Source organism: Bombus vosnesenskii, unplaced genomic scaffold (genome assembly GCF_011952255.1).
Source record: "Bombus vosnesenskii isolate JDL3184/JDL3185 unplaced genomic scaffold, Bvos_JDL3184-5_v1.1 scf7180000013262, whole genome shotgun sequence".
Classification (NCBI taxonomy): domain Eukaryota; kingdom Metazoa; phylum Arthropoda; class Insecta; order Hymenoptera; family Apidae; genus Bombus; species Bombus vosnesenskii.
This window is the reverse complement of record NW_022882922.1, coordinates 222,347-245,313: the sequence shown is the minus strand read 5'-3', so window position 1 is coordinate 245,313 and position 22,967 is coordinate 222,347. Positions and strand designations below refer to the sequence as shown.

The following is a 22,967-nucleotide window of genomic DNA, read 5'->3' as shown; positions in this document are numbered from 1 at the left end:
TGCCCTTAGCATGTGTCGCGCAAACCTTCTCTACCTAATTGCTCCTTTTGAACGTTACTTTTCTTAATCATGGGGTAAAAGAATGAAAAGAAAATCGATGTTTTCAAGTTCTGGATATTTTTATTAGATAGATAGTAAACTTTGGTAGTTCGATTAGGGAATATATTTTCCTAATTATTTTTTTAAGATGATATTTTTTCTTTTATCAACAAATGAGAAAATTAAGTATAACTTGATTCTTTGAAAACCATAATTAGACTTTTGATGTTTATATGTATAAATTATGCATAATTATAGGAAATTTAAAAGTATAAAAATGTATGTGTGGATCATGTTCAAAGATGTAAAAATATCTGGAAGAGTACTCTTATCATAAACAAATTAGGGATATATAAATGCATAAATACATAAAAATCTACAGTCTAATTATAACATTTAAAGTGTAAACCAAATTTCTATTTAGGTTCCATTTCTTTACTTGTATTCACAGAAATATAAATTTATGTAAACGTTCGGGTCAGTCTAGTCATAACATTTTGGTTACATTATTTGAAAACTATTGTACCGTATATAATTTTATCGTAACTTATGTGTCGATAAAGTAGGAAACGGATTGATTAAAGAATCGGAATTTAAGATCCGAGTAAATTCATTGAGTATTGGAATTTATCAGACAAACATTAGAGATATTACAAAAAGGAGCAAATGAGCTACGCTATGCTAGTACGGCTACAAATCTTGGTTCAAATTGTTTACCCTTCGAAACTACTGTGCGTCATATGTAAACAATGCTGTTCTTCTCTAAGATGGATTATGTCTTCTGTCCGAGTGTTCGGATTTAGTATCTCGCAAATACCCAACGGGAATGCTTGCTGTGATATACTAGAAGCTCAATGTTTCTTACATTATCCCGTAAATATATTTATGTGTAATACATTACACAAAATTAAAATATCTTTTCAACTTACACAAGTACCTTGTATTTTTAAACTCAAGTACCTCTTGATACCTTTCTGTAGAAAATAAAATTAAACATTATTTCGTATATAAAAACATCTATATAAAACGATAGCTCCGTTTAAAAAAATGGAGGCTATCTAGAAAATTCGGTAAATGCATGTACTTTCAGAATAATTACATTTCATTTAGCTTAATGAAATTTTTTCCTACTTTCTATATGTTTCAAAGTTACTAGTCTAATTACTTACGGTATCTTATATATTCATGTACAGACGTACTAGGATATTAAAATATCTAAATACCAAAATACTAAAATATTTAAATATAAAAATACTAGAATGCCAAAATACCAAAATATCAACAATTTTTTAATTTCAAAATAACAAAATACAAGATACTTACTAAAATTTCAAAACTTTAAAATATTAAAACACTATAGTCCCATATAAATATACGAATACAGATTCTCTTTACAAAGAGATTCGCATAAAAGCAGTCTTCTAGTCGCATTTATATAAACTACGCTTTTACCGTAAATTAAACTGCGTGCTTCCAAGACGACCAACCGATAAATGTGTCGATAGCCAGACGCACAGTCGAGCTTTTATACGAACGATGCCCGATCTCCTCTCCATGCTCCTCGGTCTCATTCGTCCCGAAATTGAATTGGTTAATTGACAGACTTAATCGAGAACAGATTGTCCGACTGATCGCCTGGGGTGCCAAGTTCGATCTGTTACAAGCGACAGGGAAAACGCCAAGGTACTATGCTGACATTTTCCGATCTGATAGGTGACATTTTACAAATGTTCTATATTTGCAAATCATTCGACGTGCATTTGTCTATATTTGAATTCTGTTAAATCATTAATTATATAGGAATCGTTTTCTATTAGGATGGATTTAATTCATTCTAATTTTATTGAGATTTTATTGGAATTCAAGATTGATTGAACGTTCGCAGCTGAACAAATGACATTAGCGAAATTTTACAGGTTATAGGTTACCAATGCTAATATAAAAATTCTTTTACACAGAAATTACCTCAGTAAAGCACAGGAGGAAGTTCAAATTAAGAGGATTTTACAGTATACTAGCCTAGATTATCCTATTGGACATGGATTTGTTAAAGGAAAAGTAAAAGTATATAACCTAAAACTTATCACTTGTCAATTTAATAGAATTATCAATTCAATCATTCTATAAGAGGTTGCCGCCATTTAGGTAATCCTACTGTATCTTATATGTGAATTATTAGCCTTCTGTATCGATTATCTAATAATTCATAACTTCTAATAAGTAACTACATACAAGTAGTGATAGATTTTTAAGGAAAGTTTCAAGAAATGTTTTTAAGATAGGTTTTTCTAATGGAGAAATCTATTGCTATGGACAACAAACAAATGAAATTCTAAATAATTTAATTTCAAATAAATGAGAATTCAACAACTTATTCTCTACATACACTCATCATCCACGTAAGATTTTTTCCACTGTCCACAATTGATCCATTAAAGTTACTATCCTATTTCCGTTAGAACAGAGAGAAAAACAGAAGAAGGAAACAATAAAGAGAGAGGTACAGCTTCGGAGATTGTGTTAAACCTGTTACAAATCCCGGTAGAGTCAATGAATCTATCCGTACGAACATTTCCGTCTTGCGGTGACGACAAAGAATGAAAGTGAGGATAGGAAGAGGAAAAGAGATAAACAACGATGAGAAAGCGAAAGAAACGATATGGGGGTGGTTGCAAAGGTTCTCCCAGGACGTATCCACGATCCTCATTAAGTATGGAGGAGCGTAGATCTCGATTGAAATTGAGATGAATCGCTTCGTGGGACGTCAGGATTGGCCTCGGTTGGGGGTGGGTTTTTTCAGTTGAACTTTATTTCAAATGAAATCGATACTGTCAAGGAAAGGGAGAAGAAAAATAAGGTTTACTCCATGGAAGCGACAATTGGATGAAAAAGAAAAGAGAAAGGAAAAATAGAGTAGTGTAAGGTAGCTTGCACCCCTATAAAACCAGCGACTGAACACCGTATCGACATCATTCGCCGACAACGTTCCGCGATAACGTGCCCTCAAACGAAGCGATGATCGGTTCCGTTGCGTTTCTGTCTTTCAACCGCCTTATGACCATGGCAATTTGCGTACTGCTATGTGTGGTCTATTTGGTGTCCTGCGCTTCCGGAGAATACGGTACGTTCTACCGATTGTGAATTATACAGGAAGTTTAACAACCCTCTGACGGTGTAATATAACGAAAAATTCAGGATGATTTAGGAAACAATTATTCCTTTCTTGCAAAAGTTTTTGTATTTTGATTACCAGTTAGAAGAGGTACATTCTTCCAACTTTTCAACCATTTCAATTTTTTATAAGTGAACAATTTTTTATAAGATGTGAAACTTGTGATAAAATGTTTGAATCAGTCTCTCTCGTGATGCATTTCGAAGAGATATTAAGGAAGCTAGGTCAAAGACCGAGAAACTACATATACATACGTGTTATTATTTTTCCATTTCCACATGTATCGTTATTTGTACGTGTTATACTCTTTCAAATAGAAGGTAGAGATTCCTCGAGTAGCACGAGCAATGACAGAGCACCGAGCAACGAGTTTGGCTCGTGCAGCGACGGCAAGTGCATCAAACGTACCTCGCAGGATATTACCAGCGGTATGTGGTTTGGCCCACGATTGGGGCGACGACGCAGGACGGACAGAAAACCGGAGCTCGATTTTGACATTGAAACTCTGGCCAACGCGCTCGATGGGTCACGTTGGGCCATCATCACGATTCCAGGTATATATTTATTATGCTTGAAATACGTTTTTTATAGTTTCATGAATTTCTCTTCGTATTTTTAGTGTATTTTTGTGATTGTTTTTTTCCAAAAAAAAAAGATAAAAATAGTAGCTTTCTATTTTATATAATTCACGGTAATATCATATTATTATGGAATCAAATTTTTTACTAATTTGATAATGGAATATATCACACTATTTTCTATAGAAGTGATGCAACTTGAATACCTAACTTAAATATCTTTTCTCTGAATAGAATATTCATGCTTTTGCAAATCTATATTTCTCTAATTTTGTTTCCAAGATTTAAACAATAACAAACAGATTAACTGTATGATTTGAAAGAATCGAAAGATGTGTATTTTTTCTTGTAAAAAATGGCAAAGAACATCGATCTATATTTGATATTTCGATCATTGAGTTTTTGAATAAAATTTGTTTTCAGGAACAGATAGGCGTCAAGTAAAGCAGTTCACACCCCGTTTGGGGAGAGAATCAGGCGAAGAATATTTCTCATACGGGTTTCCAAATGATCAGGAAGAGTTGTACGCGGAGGAACAAATTTTCCCACCTTTGTTTGCACCACGTTTAGGACGTAAAGTACCTTGGATACCAACTCCGAGGCTTGGACGTCAATTGCACAATATAATTGATAAACCTAGACAGAACTTCGATGATGCACGCTTTTAAGACTGGTTCGACCTGCTGGATGATTAATAGCTAATGATATAGTGTAATTAAGATCATATTTAAGAAAATAAAGGACTTGTATTTATTTGTATTATAATCGAGGAATGCTCGATATTTTTCCTGTTTCATTAGTTTTTATTATTATTCTTTCTCGTTTCTTTGTGAAATGAAGGTTAGTTTTCCATGTAATTGATTAGAAGTTAGGTTAGGCTTGAGGTAATGGGCTAGTATACGCATTCACTTCTGTTATAATAAAGGGATTGTTAGCATTGTTCTACTTTAATTCAGTAAATTCTTTTCGTTCCCGTCGGAAAAAGAACCTGACAATGTCAAGAGTCAAAAGCACAAAGATATTTATTTTATTTTTAAATCTAATTGTCGGTATAAAAATAAATCATCGGAAGTTTACTGCAAAGAAATAATCTGTCAAATATCGCAAATATACTATAATTAGGATCAAAAGAAACAAGATGTGTCGTAGCTATAAAATTTTTATTTTCATTTCGACTTTCATATCATCAATATCCCACCTCAAAAGATAGATACATATTTTTTAAACCTTGGTATAATTATTATTACTACGAAATACTTTTAAAAATAAGAAAATTTGTTAAATATGATTATAATAATTCTTAAATTCCAATTATTTTACTATTTGCAAATATAACAATTTCTACATTGTGATAAAAGATAAACAAAAAATGAAAGACAACATATTTTCAAATTTTAAAATATCATGTAATTAAAAGAATAGAGTCGCTAAAACCGTGGTTGTTATTCCTGTCCGTTCTGATAGTAAATGGTTACTTGAGCAAGGAGAGGCAGAAGGTTAACTTGTATCTGTTGGATGTGTTTCCAAGCTTTATGGTTACGACCGCAGTCTACGCTGCCACATGGCCCACGGTAGTTCCGGTCGAGGAATTACACGCGTAGTTACGCTCCTCCCTTTGCCTCCTTCCTCTTTCTTTCACCGCAGCCAGAAATTTAACCCTATCTCGTTGCACTCATGGTTCCTCTCTGTGAAAAAATTGAAACGATCCTATTTTGGCTATCTCCTTTCTTCCTGCTTTAATTCAAGAAATAGTTCAATGGAAAAACTTCTTCTGTTCGTTGATAGATATTAATACTTCTAGTAATTTTTAGGTTATTTCAACCTGAGAAAGATAGCAAAGTCGAAAATTCATGCTTGTAATTTTATAAAAACCAGGATACGAATTTTATGTCATTCTTTAAAACTTCTTAACTTTATTGTTGTGAAAAGTTATTATTGTAAAATAAAATTTCCACTTCACCGAAAAAAAGGTATTCAAAATAATAAATTTATTGTTTATTATCTGTGAAATTTATTTTAACCTAAAAAGATTCTAAATTATACGAGATATGCATTATGGAATGAAGAAAAAATACAATATTGTTTGCAATTCGGTTTTTTTCCTTTTTTTATTATTATTATTATTTACTGCACTCATAAATGTTACAATCTTTCTACGCATACAAGATTCACAAATCGTTCACACGACAGCTCGTTTCATCACGTATAACATCCTTACTTAAATATCTCTAGGCGTATTACAACTACAATATGTAAATTATATGTTTGTATATATATAATATATGTCTATATTTTTTTTCATTTTACTTTCTCTATCTTCCTCTCATTCGTTCACACGCATACGATCTTCTATCATACACATATTACGTGAACGCACACGTGTTCGTCTCGTTTCTTCTATTTTTTATAATAATAATAATATTCGTACGCTATGAATGTATATCGTATTTACATGATCAACAGTTTTCGTTTTAATGGGATCTGAAATTGGTAATGTTATGCAAAATCATCGTCATAGCTCGGATTGTAAGAAAACGTAATCTACGCCATATGTATGCATCAGTATGGTTAATAAATCTGAAAAAATAAATCGGTTATTTTCACGAGGCCGCCAAACGGAGAGCACAATCGATCTTTTCAATCGATTTATGATTCTATTTTATAAGTTTTCTAATTTCTCACATTTTTGCACGTTCTCCAAGTTAACTCGTCGTTACGAGTAAATACCGTCGACCTTTCTCAAATTAAATATTCTGTTTTTTTTTCCTTTTAATAATTCACTTTCCCCCTTTTATTTAGAGTATAATAGTAGGTTACCATAGTTATAGTCTTCGAAGGAATCTATCAGTTCGTTTCTATGCATGTTTCTTACAAAATTCGAATAAAATTCTTGATCAGTGTATTCTTTTAATCTAGGGTATTATTTTCCTCTATTGCTTTCAGTCGATTCTAATTATTGTTACTTTATATCTATTTTTCGTGTCATCTAATCATGTATGGTAGTGTAAAAATTGTTAAAATGTTTTACCTAGTTTTTTCCGCTCGTTTTAAAGAGATAGTCGTTGATCGGAAGCTTCTGGCGTAATAATAATCGATTGATAATTAAAGTTAGTAACACGAGGATTAAAATGCTGACATACCCCTTTTCCCAATTCATTACACTCATATTTATTTTAGATATTCTGAATGTATGATTTTTAAGTCACTTTGCTTCGTACTTTAATTTCCATTAATTCCTTACGAAATGATCCATAGGTTATTGCATAGCAAATTCTCTAGGAAATGGTTTATCGATTATCGCACGATCGATATTCTAGTGAATGATTTATCGATTATAAATAATTAAAATTCATTTACAGTTTATTGAATAATCAATCCTCTCTCGAATGATATATCGATCATCGCACAATTAATGATTTGTCAATCGTCAGTGTTCTCCTTCTTATCGTTTTCATATCGTCCCAAGGAATTTTAAGACAAATTGCAACAGTTATTGAGCGAAAATGTTCGCCGAATTAATTACAATATACAAAATTAGAATCGATCAAAATCACAAATTGGATTTTGGATATAAATTACATTTAAAGAAACGTATTCCGTTCGAAAAAATTTTCAAGTGGTTTTATCCACTTGATAAGATGAAACAACAGAAAGAAGATTTAATCGAGAAAAATCGATCTCTCGTTAGTTTAAAATTCAGAACGGAATTTTTTCCCGAAACGTTTCATGAAACTTCGTTCGATCGTTCCAAAGACCAGTTACAATAACTGCAAACGTCGTCAATATACCAAAGATTAATTTTCACGATCGATCCTAGAGAAAAATCCGAAGAAAACAAAATTTTAGTCTTCTAATCCTAAATATATCATTATACGTAAATATCATATACTAACACAATCTTTTTTTTGTTTTAATAACTTTTTTCTTCAATCCATTACAGCTAAACAAACGAAACGGACTTAAAAGAAAAGATGAGTATAAATATACTATACATACATACATAAATACAAGAATTAATTAAGAGATCAAGATACAAGAAGAAAAGGGAAAAAAGTGAAACAAAGCAAGAATTAATTTTCCCATGAAAAAGATACGTTTGAGAAAGCAGTTTTCCTTCTTTTCAACCCTCACTTGTCCTTATCTTTTCTAAATTATGTATCCTGTGTATAACTGTGTAATTTACATATATATATAGAATATATATGTACGCATATAAGTAACAATACAAGAATTTGCAATGTAGTGCATTTTCTTCAGCTGTTTACAACAGGACATCCGTCTACTGACGTGACTCCAAGGACTTCTGGTAAAAATTATTTACAGTATTCTACAAGATCGTCGTTCGTTCAAAGAAACATAGCTTTCTTCCAGATACTCATTGGAAAAATTGATATACCTTTCAACTAGTTGTACTGACTTATTTTCGTTAACGGTGGAATTCACTCAGTTTCGTTGTATTCAACTTCTTAGAAATTAATCGCAGATAAAGTTTCAATAAAGCTAAGTTAGATCCTCTGATAATGATCCGGACCTAAATTTTGTATTTATAACAGAAAACAGTCGATGTGGTTTTTTTACTAATAGAATCGATATAGCCGATTACTTTTTCAGAAACAAACAAAATTTAAGTAATGAAGAGTTCATAAAATAGACTCTGAAAGATTAAATAAGATCATTCTTTATTATGTATATATACTATTAGCTGGTAAAAAGTGAAGTGTCAATAGAAAAGTATCCTTCATATGTTATAGCCACTGAAACGTGATCACTTCAAAGATAAAGAGAGATAAATTCCCAAATTTCACAAGAACGTCATAACAGATTACGTCCAGTCATCGTGCAAATGCATACATATAATCTCTTTTTTACTTCACGATCGTACTTAAACATTAAAACAACTAAACAATAACACAAAAATAACAAAAAACATGTGTATATATATATATACATGCACAAGATTAATTGAAAAACCAATTACGACAAAGGAGAATGAAGTTGAAAAAGAACGACGATCGAATCCTAGCGACAGTTATCGTTACTCCTAATCTAAATTCGATTAAGCCTACAGTCATATCTTTTTTTTTTATTATAGCGATACGCTCTTTTTTAGTTTAAGTTGAATCACTCGCTTAGAAACTAGTTTTAGTTTAATCCTACGCCGTTGTATACGAAATGGCAAAATAGACTACGAACACGTTCTATGTACATAAGATATTCACTATTTAATTATGAAGTTCCCTTCGTTCGTCTACAACTTAGTTCCTGGCACCATATTTTTCTTTCTAGTATTCGTTTTCGCGTTTATTCTCTTTGTCTCTGTTGCTTTGTGCTAATCGATCTTCGTCCGTTCGAAATTGCCGTATGTAACATCTTTTACGTTATCTTTGTTTCCTTTCGTTTTCATCGTACTCGCTTTCCTTATTGTTAATACCTTTATAAGTTGATCGTTTTATCGATTTTATTTTATACGTTTCATTATGACCTATTAACGAATTACTTTTTAAAAAATTGTCAATTTTATTAATACAGGTATTTTGAATTCTGTAATCTTATATAGGGAGAATGAAAATGTTTGTAAAATGGCAAGGACCTGCGAGCGAAAAACCTTAAGATAAACTATTGAGCTTTCGAATATTTAGTTTCACGAGAAAAGTATCGCTTCATTTTCTGCAACGAAAACATAGATTAGACAAAGGAGCGTGGAATTACTTGAAGATAAATTCAGAAACTTCTAACGCGTGTCTTAATTTGTATATGTTTTAAGTACGAATTACAGAAAACCAAGTCAAAATGTGTATATTGAGTGAGTTATAAAATACTGACTCACGAAACACTTTGAAAAAGAAAAAAAGAGCAGGAATACATATCAAGTGACATAGAAGCATAGAAAGTGGCTGGTTAAAAAATTGAATTTGTATTTCTTATATATAAAAATAGCTTGATATCCGTGATGTACCTTATATGATAGTGACGCGTGATTTAAAATAAATAAGAAAACATTTCGTAATTACTCGAAATTGTAAAAAAAAAAGACTGAATAATCTCGTTATTGCAAACGTATGTGTAAATATTATAAAAAATTCTAAGTAGACACGTGATGTACAATTTACGGGGTTGTTAGGTTTCGACCGATTTATTTCGAAGAATGTTTTTCAAGAAAATTATTAAAAATAGTTAGACTATGTAAAAATAATGGTATCTCTTAAATGCAACGTAGAAAATATTCATACGATTGACCTAAAACTACGTAGGGACATATATAATTTTTGTATTTTTTAATAAATACAAAAAAGGACATACAATTATCTGTAACACATTTCCTCAAAACACTACTAAAAAAATACCTAAATTTTTACTTGTCAAATCATGCAACACTGTTACAAAGAATAATACAACATCTTGGACTTGAGCACGTGTCAAATGCTCATTGCAAGCACAAAAGTCATTCGAACGGACGTAGGAACTCTAGAATGATCACCTAAAGACAGGTATCGTCCTTTCTTCGTAATTAGTATGAGGTTAGGTTTTTCAAGAATCGACACGCAATTAATCATAACCTGTACAATTCTATAAAAATTGTCTAACTATAATTCAGTTAAAGAGCCAACAAATATTCGATTAAATATACTGCCAACTAAATAGCTGATCTGAAGCTCACTGACTTGATGAGAAAATCATAAATAATTGAAAAACAAATTGTAACATAGCAGTTGGTAAGGTTCAGCTTTCAGTTGAAATTCAGATCTGGCAAAGATACAAAAGGAAGACGATGAGAGGAAGAAACAGAAAGTACATAGAGAACATAGGGAGCATTAACCCTATTTCACACTTTACATTAGTTTAATATTATTGTTTGAAAGATTGTACCAACAGTCTTGATAAAAATAACCTGCTTCGTATAAATGTTTTTCAGCGTAGATGAAAAATCACACTTATAATTTGTAACGTGTCAAATAATTTACAAATGAATTTATAAACGGTCCTTGGGTCTAATATTTTTAAAAAATATACGTCTGTTATATTCACTTAAATGAGCTTTTTCAATAGGTACAATTTTCGGATTTTAAACAATTGAAACAACTTGCATGGAACGTTTGACTTATCGCACAAAGCAACACCTCATAAATAATATTATCACGGAATCACTGATGAAACTTATGAACACATGTAAAAATCACCAATTATCAGAAATAGTTACGAAATCTATTGTCTCTCCGAGAACAAAGTCAAAGAAGCAAATATGCTTCCTTTTTTTTTTAAAAGAATTACTTTACGAAGAGTAATCGTTGATTAGTTCTACTATAAAACATCTTATACACTTTACGTATAAATGATCTCTCCCTACTTTTCTTAAGCTTCCGATAATTTGAGAAAATTTCACACGATGAATGAAAAATTGAATTAATTCCTTAGTTCATGCATTCAAAATCGACAGATGAAATTTCCTCGGTGGCGTCCGGCTAAAGTAAACTCGGATGAAGTTCGATGTAACCCATTAACTTCAGGCACAATCAGATTTCTTTTAAGGCCACTGAAAAAAAGAAAGAAATTTCGTAGGATATTCCACCACTTTGGACAGCCCGATATCGTGTCTCTAATTAAACTGTTGCTAACTACTTGGACATTTCGAGTTCTTTTTTATGTACTTATATAACAATTTGTCTGGTTATTAGTAAACATTGTTTGTCGCACGAACAACGTATACAGTCGTGTGTCGTTAACTGGTCATGAGTTGGATTTTATTTGGCCAGTTATCGAGGGAGGTATATTTCTAGGAAAACCCGAGTATCTCTCTTTTCCACTAAATGTTAGTATAGATAGTGTTTATTCAGCCAGAGTTGATCTGTGAATGGCAGGGATTTGGTATTGATATATTCGTGGATATGGCAATAACGAATTTTCAATTTCGATCAATAACGAAAATTCGCGTATCCTATATCCTAAATTTTTATGATTGTGTGAGGTTTTATGAACTTTTCAATGCACTTTTGTTTGAGAAATCGACGTATGTCGATTTTTACTCTTAGGAGTAGAGAAGAAATATATTTATATACGTATCAACTCTGGTTATTCCAATTTTAAGCGGACGCTATTTTATTCTGTTTGAAACCCTAACTGAACTTCTCGAATGTACAATGTTCCTTAGATCAGTGTAACATTTTTATCCTTGCTCCATCCCCACTACGTTTTCCTGATACGAAACTCTGTCTTGTTCACTCTACACCAAAAAAACATTACATTAATCCAGAAAACACTGCACAAAAGTAAAACCATATAAAGCCAGTATATATAAGAAATAAAAGACAAAGAGAAAAAAAAGGAAAATGCGAAACATAAAAAAATATAAAACACTTTGCAACTGTTCGGAAATAAGCCTTGTTATCTTTTGTGGAATTTCCATGAATATATAGGAACGTTAGAAAGAAGAAATCTTCTTGAAATAGTCTTTAAGGATGAAAAAATGCTCCAGCTTGAAAATTAGTACATACTGACATTTGTTTCATGACAGATGAATTTATGAAGTATAAGCGCTGTAAACGAAGATGATTCGATTTCACATGCGAGACACGAGTAACACAGAGGAATGTTCAACAGGAAATGTTACACTTTTGTTACAAAAGATTCAAGCAATCGTTCTGCGGTGCAGTTTTTCTTCAGTTATCATAATTTTACAAGTATGAAATTGTACGATACAAGTGCGATATCTAAAATAAGAAGAAAGAAAAAGATCTCTTCCTTTGTAACTACGATCATTATTTTTGTGAAAACATATTCGCGATGCATTGACTGATGTCAGTGTGTGACTAGTATATTAAAAGATGAGAACAGATTTGCAGTGTCTCCAGGCACTTGTATGCAAGTTTAATTAATGTTGACTTCTCAACTTTTTCGCTACTAAACGACAATACATAAAGCGCGTCGACGAAAAATTGAAACGCTGCGTATAGAATGAACCAGCCATTCGTATTGTGTGTACATACATGTTTTCACTCGTGCATTAAATTTTCAATTTGTGTTTGTTCTCCTTAATAACATTGATCTGAATCCATTGATGTTTTGTTATAATAACGTTGTAATTTGCTTCACTAGAACGCCAAATTTGAAGAATAATTTTACTTAACCTCAAAACTTCATCCAGTCCAACTAATCTGTTTCTACATCATCACTGAACTATAATTTCTACGTATCCTATTTTTTTAGCGCGTAATATTGTATATAGTATACAAGTTGGCGTTAAATGTATATACTTAATGTTTCAAAATAATATAGTGAATTAAAGGTTATTCAGTATGTAAAAATAAATCAATGAGACTTATTAAATAGACAAGAAGTAAAATCTGTTTGCTTACGCTTTTCTTTTTTTAAAAAACCGAGTTTGAAAATTCAATGCGTACACATGCACTCAGCTAACCCCAAATTGAACCCCATATAGCTAACGACCGTTATTTCAAATTTGTTTTTCTTGTAAACGAGGCTTCAAAGACAACAATTTTATTCTATATATTTTATTTATTTCAGCATGTAAACTTCTGCCTGGTTTTATAATCCTTATTCAATCGAAAATTAATTAAGTGCATGTGCACTTGATAGACTTTTCAACTTGATTTTTTTAAAGATGAGGCTTCTTGCAAAGTATCTATTATTCTAATACATTTTTGTAATTTGACAAAACAATGTGTACGTTTTTTTATTTACGTTTTTCAATAATGCTGCGTTTATACGAATCTTTTTATACATTATTTGACTGTTTAGTCCGTAATAGGTTAATCAGGTTAACAAGAAAGAAAACTCCTTCATGTGTCCGAGACAACCGATCAGATGAAATCTTCATAGAATTAAAGAACCAATTAATGACTGTATCAATTCTGCGTTACACGGATGAGTAATTCTACATCAGAGTAATCATACATTTCTACAAATAGATAGTTATTGGTCAGTAACTATAAAAGATTGATTGTTCATTAGGAATGCAAAGGGGTTCAAAACAGTTAAATGACAATAGAATCATAGTTTCATTCCTATAAATAGCAAAAAGACAACATATGCAATATAACAAACACCTGAGGATGAACCTTCTAGTTATTACGTTATTTTCAATTTCTAATTTTATATAAAAATATTAGTGGTATTAGAAATTGAACTTTAGAACAAGCTGAAATTTATTTAAAAACAAAATTTGATTTGGAATTTTATATTAGCCCAAAAATTATAAGAAGAGTAGCAATAGAACTGAATCTTAATTACTGATAATGAAAGATAAAATAATATCTATTTAGAATCGATATTATTAATGATATTAATGTTTATCATCATTGTCTATGATACTACTGTTGCCACTACACTTTCTCTTTTTTATAGTATTAAACTTTCCACATAACATTATCAAATATTAACAGATTTAAATGCATATTTGTAAAGAAACGACTTTATAAGCTTCTATATATAAAATATTTCATTGTGCAGCGGCTACGAATTGTTCCATGTGTCAATATCGCATTTACTATGATTTTACACAACCTCATTTTTCTCTTTGCTGTTTGATTCAATAGTTGGTTCAATTCATTAGGTATTAAAATTGTTTAAGAGTTTAGTCAGTGTTACTATATAGCTAATAACGTACTACGATTTGCTAAAAAAAAATTTATCTAAATGAAGCCAAATCTTTGGAACTTTTCCATTCGTAATTAATTTAGTATCTTGCGCAAATTACACAACATTCATGGTAAGATAATTCTCTATCTAAAATGATAAATAATAGAATATAGATGTATGTGATGTTTTACAAAATTTAAAAAAACAGAAATATACATAGACCATAAAAATTGTATGCGTTTTGCAACCAATTTATAATATCCTCCAATTGCTACCGACACAATTCAAATTTTGAATAAATCTTAATGAAGAAACGATATACACTTCATTATCTTTTCAAAGCGATGACTTTTATGTAATGATATTAAAAGTAACTTACAACGAGATAAGACATATTCGCCAATTGTACATATTAATTTAGAATCTAGTTGATTTCTTCATATCAATAAAGTATGAAGAAACATGTCTAAATTTGAGAATTGTTAAAAAATTTATACTGGTGACTACTGAAATATTTATACTGTGCGATCATCCATTAAACTGGAGTTTCAATTTTCTGTTTTTTCGTATCGTACAATTCGATCTTTCAATCATTTCCTTCCATGGATGCGAAAGCAATGATTGTTCGATGATAAAACAAAGGAAAATATTTTCTCAATTGTAAGTTTTGCGAAGAACGATAGTAATGCCGTAATAAATCTATACATTATACACGTAAGAGACCTGTAACCCAATTTCTTCAAATGAAACAGTTAGCTCGGATAAATGTTTTAAACGAACACGAATTTATCGGCAATATGAAATGTATGTACATGCTATCGTGCCTGGATTCTTCATGTGTTCGTTCATTCCGCGGGCGGTTCTTCTCTTTTTTCCTGCTAGGATTTTTAGCGAAAGTATCCTAGCGGATGAACCGAACAGGGTTTTGTTTAATATAAGCAAAAATAGCCGAATATATATATTCGTAAATACAACCTTAATGAACTACCTTAAAAATAGCTTGCTGAACTTCTCTCATGAACGAAGAATTCTTTCACCTTCACTTACAGTGTGTTTCACTATTGTTCTCTAACGATCCCCAACGTCAGAGAGATACACTTTTATAGATTCATCGTTTTGTATACAAAGAGTCTTATGCTCATTTTTTTTATGTGATTCTAACACAATGCATAACTTCTCTATTACTTTTTCAAACGAGATTTTCCCTTTTCTTAGAATAAGTATTATCCCTATCCCAGGAGCGATGCACTTATCCAATTTAGCAAATCGAGTAAGTGCTTATGCACTTACCCATCAATTTTCAAGCTGATCTCATTTTTGAGAAATCGACGTGCTATCCGTCTTGATTGTGGCCGACTTCGTCTGCTCGGTCTTAGAGATCGCCAGGAAACGATCCCTTATGACGTTTTGAGATTTGCCACTCACTTCTTGAGCTTTCGTACATGAGCCGGAATTTTGCTTGCTTCGTGATTGCTGTTGTTGTTTACTTAAATCTCGTTGAATATTCGAGAAAGAGGGACCAGCGTCGTTCCGTCTTCTAGGATGGCCTAATCGTCCAGATCCAAACGAATCGGCTCTGTTACGAAACTGCGAAAGATTCACTGAGTCCACACGAGACTTTTGCGCGACGGAATTATGTTCAGAATTTGAAGTTGGCAACGTTACGGTACTGGAACCACCAGATAGTCGACGAACTCTGTTGGTAGGTGAAGCATCACCGTCACCTGCACTTTCGGACACACTTCTGTTTCGTCTCTTCGCGGCCTGAGATCGTGAGTTTGCAGCAAATGCTTGCAGCATTTCATTTATTTGAGGCTGTAACATTATTAAGAACATTAACATAATTAGGAATGTTATTTAATGAAATGTGTTATCTTTTATGTTTAGATAGAACATTTACCTCGACCACTCTAAAGTCTTCGATACTCTTGAATTTAGACAAATACTCCTGTAATTTAAGATCTACTTGAAGTTGATCAGAGCGTTTATAATACTTTAAGAACGCCCAAAATTTTTCTAATCCATACAGTTGACCTACAAAGGGAAAATAAAATATTAGCACATTGTATTCAAACTAAACAATGGTTTTTAATTTAATTAATGCTTGTTGCTACGTTAAGTACCGCACACAAGACAAATTGATCTTATGGTACCAACTGAACATTTCATTTACTTTAGCACACCCTCACCGTCTAGTTAACAATAAATGTTATAACTAAACAACCTATAATGTGCATCAAGTTGGATGTTTTAGAAAGAAATACACTAACCACTTTCGTAATCTTGTATCGTTTCGACTTGGAAATCTTTATACAGGTGATGTCTAAATCTCTTTTCCAAACCGTAACTATAAAATCTAAAAAGGCATTCTAAACCATATCGGTAACCCTCAGAGGCATCTTCTTTGGCTACAGTCCTGAATTCTTCGTACATAGTACGATTGAAATTTTCCCGCAAGAAGAATGACCAAAAACGGAAAAGTGTGTTCATTTCTTGAGATTGGCCAATTCCAAGTCTCTTACGTTCTGAAATAATATAAATACGATGAAAATTTGTGTACCCAAAGGAATTATAATTTATGTACACTAAGATATTTTCAGATCCTCTTTTCTCTTCATGATATCCCTCAGTCGGGAAAAGAAGACAAAAATAAAATAATTCATCACTATGTTTACTTATATGAAAAATATTAATCGTCTATAGTACTAATTTAGATAATGCCATTTCATGAATCATAAGAAATAATTTAAAAAACGAAAATTTATATTCACCTTTTAAGCAACGTGAATGATACTTGTGATAGACCTGCTGCGTAAAACCATTTTCTTTTAGAAGAGCATGACTCGGGTGATGAAATATTGGTAATGATTGTGGTGCACTTCCGTAACTACTCGCAAGGTAACCTTCATTTGGACTTGTTCCTGTGCTACTTCTGTACAATACAATAAAAATGTAAAGTTATTAAATTGTTATTAAACTTTTTTCGCTTGTTATACAACTTGTTGGCGATGTAAATTTACCCCGTAGAATATGTACGCGGTCGATGCTCCCGAACGTCCATAATCCAGCCAACGTGATGTTCAACAGGGGGATTATTGCTATGTCGTGTTTTTCTTTTTCGCGGTGTCCTAGGATCTACCGAAGGTTCGTCCTTTACTACCGCGAAGAAACGAGGAACCACTCCTCTTCTACTATCCCTTCTCGATTTATCATTCCAACGACTTCTATCTATACGACGATCTCTTCTCTCTTGACCATCTGTAGTTATTGACATCTATGGATACAATAATTACATTAAATGTAAAATGTGAAGTGAACAAAATTAATATAATTAATGAGATTAAATAAATATGAAATGAAAAAGTACCTGCGTTGGAAGCGAACGAGACACTTCCATATCTTCTATTGCGGATGGTGGTGGAGGTGGAACTTCCGGATTAGCTTTTTTAGGCGCTTTAGGAGCCATTTTTTCAAAATCTTCTTGACTAATCACATTGACAGTTTTATAGCTTCCAATTGACGACGAAGATCCATACTATAAGGAATGAAGTAACTCAAACCTGTGTATACCAGAGAAATATTCTAAAAAATGATTTAAACTTACCCTTTGACCATCTTTCATCCATAAATCTTCTTCATAATAGTATAATCCATCATTGATAGCTTGCTCGAGATCCTGGGTCATTTTTACTCTTGTTGTCCAGTCACCAGTTCGATCATGACCTTCGTGTTTCGGAATACGCGTCGACATGGGCACCGACGTTTGTGTAAAGATTAAAAGTTTATTGACATCTCTATCTGACAATTCATAATCTTCATCGTCTTCAGACCTACAATATATCACATGTTAACTTTTACACATACAGAGTAACCTGAGAAAAAGACACAATAGTTTAGAAGTATATAGTAATCAGTAAAATAAAAATATAATGTCGTACTAACAATTCAAAATAAATCAGGAACTTTATTTATAATTTCTTTCTAAGAATATATTTAATTTGCTTTAAAATGCTAATCTGGAGTTTGCTGTAATAGATAAATACTTTTTGCTATTTTTTTATGAATACTATATACTCTTAAGTTACGAACGCATGTATAAAATTCATAATATAATCAAAAGAAAGTCAAACAAATAGCAACAAACCATTCAGAAAATGCATTGTGGCGGCCAGTTGGTGGTGGCGTATCAAGTTCCTCGTCAAATTGAAAGTCTAACTCCTCTCTTTCTTCGCTTTTAACGTTATCAATTTTCTCTTTTTCTTCGTTTCTTTCCTTATGTGACGGTTTCACCCTTCGCCTTACCTATCATTTTCATGAACTCAGTTATTACTTATCACTAATAGTAATAACTTGTTTGAAATAGATCCACAGTTTGTGTCGCAATTTTTATACACCGATGACGTTTCGGGCAAATATTCTAATTTACTTAATCGGTAACACAACATCCTATTAGACCATTTTATAAATTCATTGCATTCTTTATAGTTCTAGGTAAAAAAGTACAGTTCAATTTAAGATCTTGAATAAGTTGTAAAAGTGGAAGTGTTTTTTCTGTGGATTAAAAAAACGCGAATATTTAATTTCAATGTTGGTACTAATAATACACGAAAAAAAGATTACCTCTTTCCAAACATCATTGACAGATTGTGATTCTCCGTTGACTTGCACTTCTGGTACGGAGGATGGACTAGAACACTTGACTGTTGTGGACATTTTATCGCCCGGTTTCGAAGCTTTGTTTCTTGAGAGCAGTAATGAATTGTCACTCGATAGTACTGGAATGCTTCTCACTTCTACTGATTGTTTTTCTGTCTTGAACGATTCGCTTGTATTATCGAATACAACAGATTCGTTATTTTTGTCTGTCAGTTCGTTCGAAATTGGTATGAACTCCGGTACGTCAGGATTTAAACTGTCGCCTATTAATGAGGATATACTTTCTGATTCACTAAGCCTTCCTATTGTTGGGATAGTATGGTTGGATTGAAGAACGCGCGGAACTGGGGGAATAGGAATTGTAGATAAAGGTCTCGCAGCAGGGCAAAAATCGGATTCGGACGTGGAGGAGAGTATTACTTCGTTTTGAGATGAATTCGAAGTATTAGACGGTTCTAAGAATACGGGATTTCCAGCCGCGTCCAAGATAGGCCACTTCAAAGGATCTATTTTCGTTCTGACCTAATAAAAAAAAAAATAACAGTCATTAATAACAAATTAATAACATTAGTCTTGAAAATTATTTTAGAGATTCTGCAATAATATTTCAAAATTGATATTTCATAAAAGACAACAATAACTGATAACTCGTATCTCAATTGATCGCTACAATACAGCAAAAAATATATTTTCCAGGGATGAATTTGTGAGGAGGCCTACTTTCAAACTCCATTCATTGAACTTAAATTAAGCTCGAATGGTGTCAGCGAATCCTCTTCCATTTTATCTAGCACAATTCTTTCACCAAAGACACAAAATGATGTAGCTGGATTCGAATTTCGATTTGTGCATTATTAGAATAATGAATATACGTTTACATTACCTTAAATCCATCCACTAATTCTAATTTATCAGATTCCATAATCGCCTCAATAACAAGTCCAACATCTGTCGTTAACGTTTGTACACGATGAAAAGAAGCAATTAAAGTAATAGGTAAAAAGCCTTGTGCGTCCATTTTACGACGCAAAAAGAAATCCCTTAAAAGGTTCTCTTCGCTGAAGTAATATTCTCTGTGAAAATATAAATTACATATTAAAGAAAAGAATTGTGTATTGTTTTTGTTTTTCACTAATTTATAAAACTTACATTTGATTCCTCAGAATTTCCTTAAGCGCCGATGTATTTATGTTCATGAAATTACTAAAATAAAATGTTCCCATGTAACCCACCATATAATTAGGATCCAAAAGACCAAATTTATGCATCTAAAAAAATGTGTCAATTGAAAATAATTTGTTTAGAGATTTAAATTTCTTTATCTCTATATTAACATTCAATATCAGGTCTACTTTCGCTACTCTTCAAAGAATATTCTGAGAGATTCCCATTAGCTTATCATCATTATTAATATAATTTATATTATTTATTATTTTTGTTATATACGAAATGTAGGTAATAAGAAAATAGTAAACATAAAACTACCTGCATATAAACTTGGTCATGTCTGTGCCTGAAACCACCACGATAAGAGCCTCGTCCACCACGCCCTCCTCTTCCTCTGTAACTTCGCCCACCTCGTCCACCTCTTGTAATATACGCTGGCCTATCATGCTCTCTATTTCTATACGAATCTGCTTCTGTTAAAAGATATAATTCTAAATTTAATATGCAATACTTAGAATATCATGAAATATTTATTAAATACCTTCTCCACTCTTTTCCCTCTGATTATGGTACTTTGGTGACCGATCTCTTTTGCTCCGATTTTTTGCTATATCTATTTCCAACGGTACCCATTTCTGCTTGTTCACTATAAAGGTGAAACAAGAATATTAAAGATTCAACTTAAAAAATAACTCTTCACTCATCTTTTATCATTTATGTCATAGCAAAGAAAATAAATCAGTGCTTATTACCTTTTTTTTTCTTTTCATTACTATCCAAATGTTCTTCATCATCATGCTGACAATGGTTCTGCTCTTTGTTTTCTTTTCCTCTGCTTTCAACAGCATTACTGCTACTTTCTCTGCAGTTATTTTGTTCAATCACACCATTTTGCTTCTGTGCTGTTACAACTGTCTTCTTCTAAAGGAAAATATTTTTTTAGTTAGTGACATGTACAAAGAAAATTATATTAAAGAAATAAATAATTGTGTGAATGTCAAATGATTTCACGGATAAGAAATACGTCCGCAATGAGATAACATTCGATTTTACTATAGCAAAATATTTACGCTCATAGATAAATACATGATATTACATTCTATGAGTTCTAGCTTTTGCATAGTACATTTTTTTACTTTTAAAACAATAACTGAGAATCCCAAATATAACTAAAGTAAATTTTAACAAATTTTGTTTAATTGATAAATTAAACGATGAAATATAGTAGCGTTGATTAAATATTATTTTGTTAAAAAGTTGCGTTGACAAGATAACGTAAGCATTCCAAAAACACGACAAATAATTTTAACTAACCTCTCCTGAAGCTTCTAAAGTTGGCCAATCGCCGATATCTGAGAAGTCGCTCGCCTGTTAAAGTCACAAACTAGATTTTAGTTGTATCCAATAAAATATAATAAGAAATTGGTATCTTAAGAATATTTTAATTAAAAGAAAATTTTTATACACAATTACTATATTAAACGACTACCATCAAACATTATTACTAATGTTATTAAAAATATTAACATTATTATTATTTTACCATACAATTGGAATCATTGCATATACCTTTTGATTAAATTTTCTTCTATCCTTTGACACCGTCACAATAGTCGGATGATTTCCAGTGTTGATGCCATTTTCTGCAAGAAAGTATTTTAATAGAATAGAATATTTTCTAACGTCAAACTTTTCAATCATAAACTAATTCTTATCGTGTCACTTATAATCTATTCGTAACTTCGTGACCTATATTATCTACAGAACACGTGCTTCATAAATCCTTTTATCTACGACCGTGTGTCCCGAAGAAAGTGCACAAAGAATTTAAACAAAAAAGACGGCACTTTTTATTGGGTTCTATTATCATCAACAAGGTAATTTCTAGATTTTTAAGCAAAATGTTACTAAGCAACAAGTCCGTGAAAATATTTATATTTAGTATTATTATTATTATTATTATTATTATTATTATTTAGTACTAATATTTACACCATAAAACACTCCTGTTTAATAATAAATAATAATAAAGTAATAAATAATTTTTTATCTTCGTTAAATATTCAACAAAAGTTCTACAACATTTGCATATACGTAGTTTATATTCAACATAAATGAATTATTTAATACTAATATAATTTTATTAGATCATAAAGTTTGTGTTCGTATAACTATGAACATATAAAATTCTGCTCGTAAAATTCCATAGTATGGAAACTACATTTATAGCTTTCTTACTTATTTATCAAAAATAATGTTTTCCCTTAAAATAAATTATCCTTGTTATATTTCTTGCAAACGATCCCCTTCTCAAATACAAATTTATTAGTACGTCGTTCGTATTGTATATACAGCGTGTTTCAGTCTGTTAGATCTATGTCTTTGAGTGTAAATCAGAAAGAAATATAAACATAGTTTAAAATTTTACTAAATAAATTTTTATGAAAGAATAGACAAGAATAGCCTCCTGATCTATACAATCACTAAATGTCTCTTTCACAACGTTCACTATTTCTGTCGCTAGCTGTGGTAAAAAATTATATATTCAGTCCACATAGTTATCAGTACATTCAGTCCACACAGTCATCAGTACATTCAGTCCACACAGTCATCAGTACATTCAGTTCATACAGTCATTAGTACAGTCAGTTCATATTTATTAATATTTATTTAATATATTTTTTTTTATAACTATCAATATATAAAAATTTAGTAACATGAAATCAGTTGATATTGGAAGCGTGAATATTGCTCCTTTCATG

The 22,967-nt window shown here is 31.6% G+C and overlaps 2 protein-coding genes across 15 annotated transcripts in view; one reads left to right on the top strand and one right to left on the bottom strand.

Moving 5' to 3' along the window:
• Nucleotides 1–1,479: 1,479 nt before the first annotated feature.
• On the top strand, nucleotides 1,480–4,554 carry LOC117239457 (PBAN-type neuropeptides-like). 4 transcript variants are annotated; one of them, XM_033505285.1, is made up of 4 exons: nucleotides 1,480–1,752; nucleotides 1,998–3,765; nucleotides 4,213–4,266; nucleotides 4,360–4,554. In XM_033505285.1, exons 2-4 carry the CDS (start codon nucleotides 3,381–3,383, stop codon nucleotides 4,455–4,457), a joined length of 537 nt encoding a protein of 178 aa, XP_033361176.1. In that variant the 5' UTR covers nucleotides 1,480–1,752; nucleotides 1,998–3,380; the 3' UTR covers nucleotides 4,458–4,554. The 4 variants fall into 4 exon arrangements, with proteins under 4 accessions (XP_033361176.1, XP_033361003.1, XP_033360939.1 ...); XM_033505197.1 differs by having other exon boundaries at nucleotides 1,494–1,752; nucleotides 1,998–3,160; nucleotides 3,529–3,765; nucleotides 4,213–4,554; XM_033505112.1 differs by having other exon boundaries at nucleotides 1,483–1,722; nucleotides 4,213–4,554.
• Nucleotides 4,555–5,174: 620 nt separating this feature from the next.
• The window catches only part of LOC117230149 (la-related protein 1), a 30,585-nt gene continuing 12,792 nt past the window's right edge, over nucleotides 5,175–22,967 (bottom strand). For 2 of the 11 annotated variants that reach the window (XM_033487320.1, XM_033487960.1), the window contains exons 2-17: nucleotides 21,775–21,848; nucleotides 21,520–21,573; nucleotides 20,958–21,126; nucleotides 20,747–20,851; nucleotides 20,524–20,678; nucleotides 20,188–20,306; nucleotides 19,922–20,111; nucleotides 19,003–19,560; nucleotides 18,527–18,684; nucleotides 17,987–18,212; nucleotides 17,750–17,917; nucleotides 17,403–17,656; nucleotides 17,154–17,314; nucleotides 16,653–16,907; nucleotides 16,283–16,416; nucleotides 5,895–16,197 (exon numbers count right to left, since the gene is read on the bottom strand). In XM_033487320.1, coding sequence (XP_033343211.1) covers nucleotides 15,694–16,197; nucleotides 16,283–16,416; nucleotides 16,653–16,907; nucleotides 17,154–17,314; nucleotides 17,403–17,656; nucleotides 17,750–17,917; nucleotides 17,987–18,212; nucleotides 18,527–18,684; nucleotides 19,003–19,560; nucleotides 19,922–20,111; nucleotides 20,188–20,306; nucleotides 20,524–20,678; nucleotides 20,747–20,851; nucleotides 20,958–21,126; nucleotides 21,520–21,573; nucleotides 21,775–21,848 — 3,284 coding nt within the window. In that variant the 3' untranslated portion in view covers nucleotides 5,895–15,693. Of the gene's footprint in view, nucleotides 5,475–5,894; nucleotides 16,198–16,282; nucleotides 16,417–16,652; nucleotides 16,908–17,153; nucleotides 17,315–17,402; nucleotides 17,657–17,749; nucleotides 17,918–17,986; nucleotides 18,213–18,526; nucleotides 18,685–19,002; nucleotides 19,561–19,921; nucleotides 20,112–20,187; nucleotides 20,307–20,523; nucleotides 20,679–20,746; nucleotides 20,852–20,957; nucleotides 21,127–21,519; nucleotides 21,574–21,774; nucleotides 21,849–22,967 lie in introns of those variants that run through there. The other 9 variants (XM_033487791.1, XR_004492736.1, XR_004492728.1 and 6 more) reach the window with 9 other exon arrangements.

Bases quoted from the DNA above. Each gene is read 5' to 3' on its own strand.
- LOC117239457 (XM_033505112.1), top strand. From the start codon at position 3,381: ATGTTTGAATCAGTCTCTCTCGTGATGCATTTCGAAGAGATATTAAGG. The intron at 3,766-4,212 runs GTATATATTTAT...ATTTGTTTTCAG, and splicing joins GGCCATCATCACGATTCCAG to GAACAGATAGGCGTCAAGTA.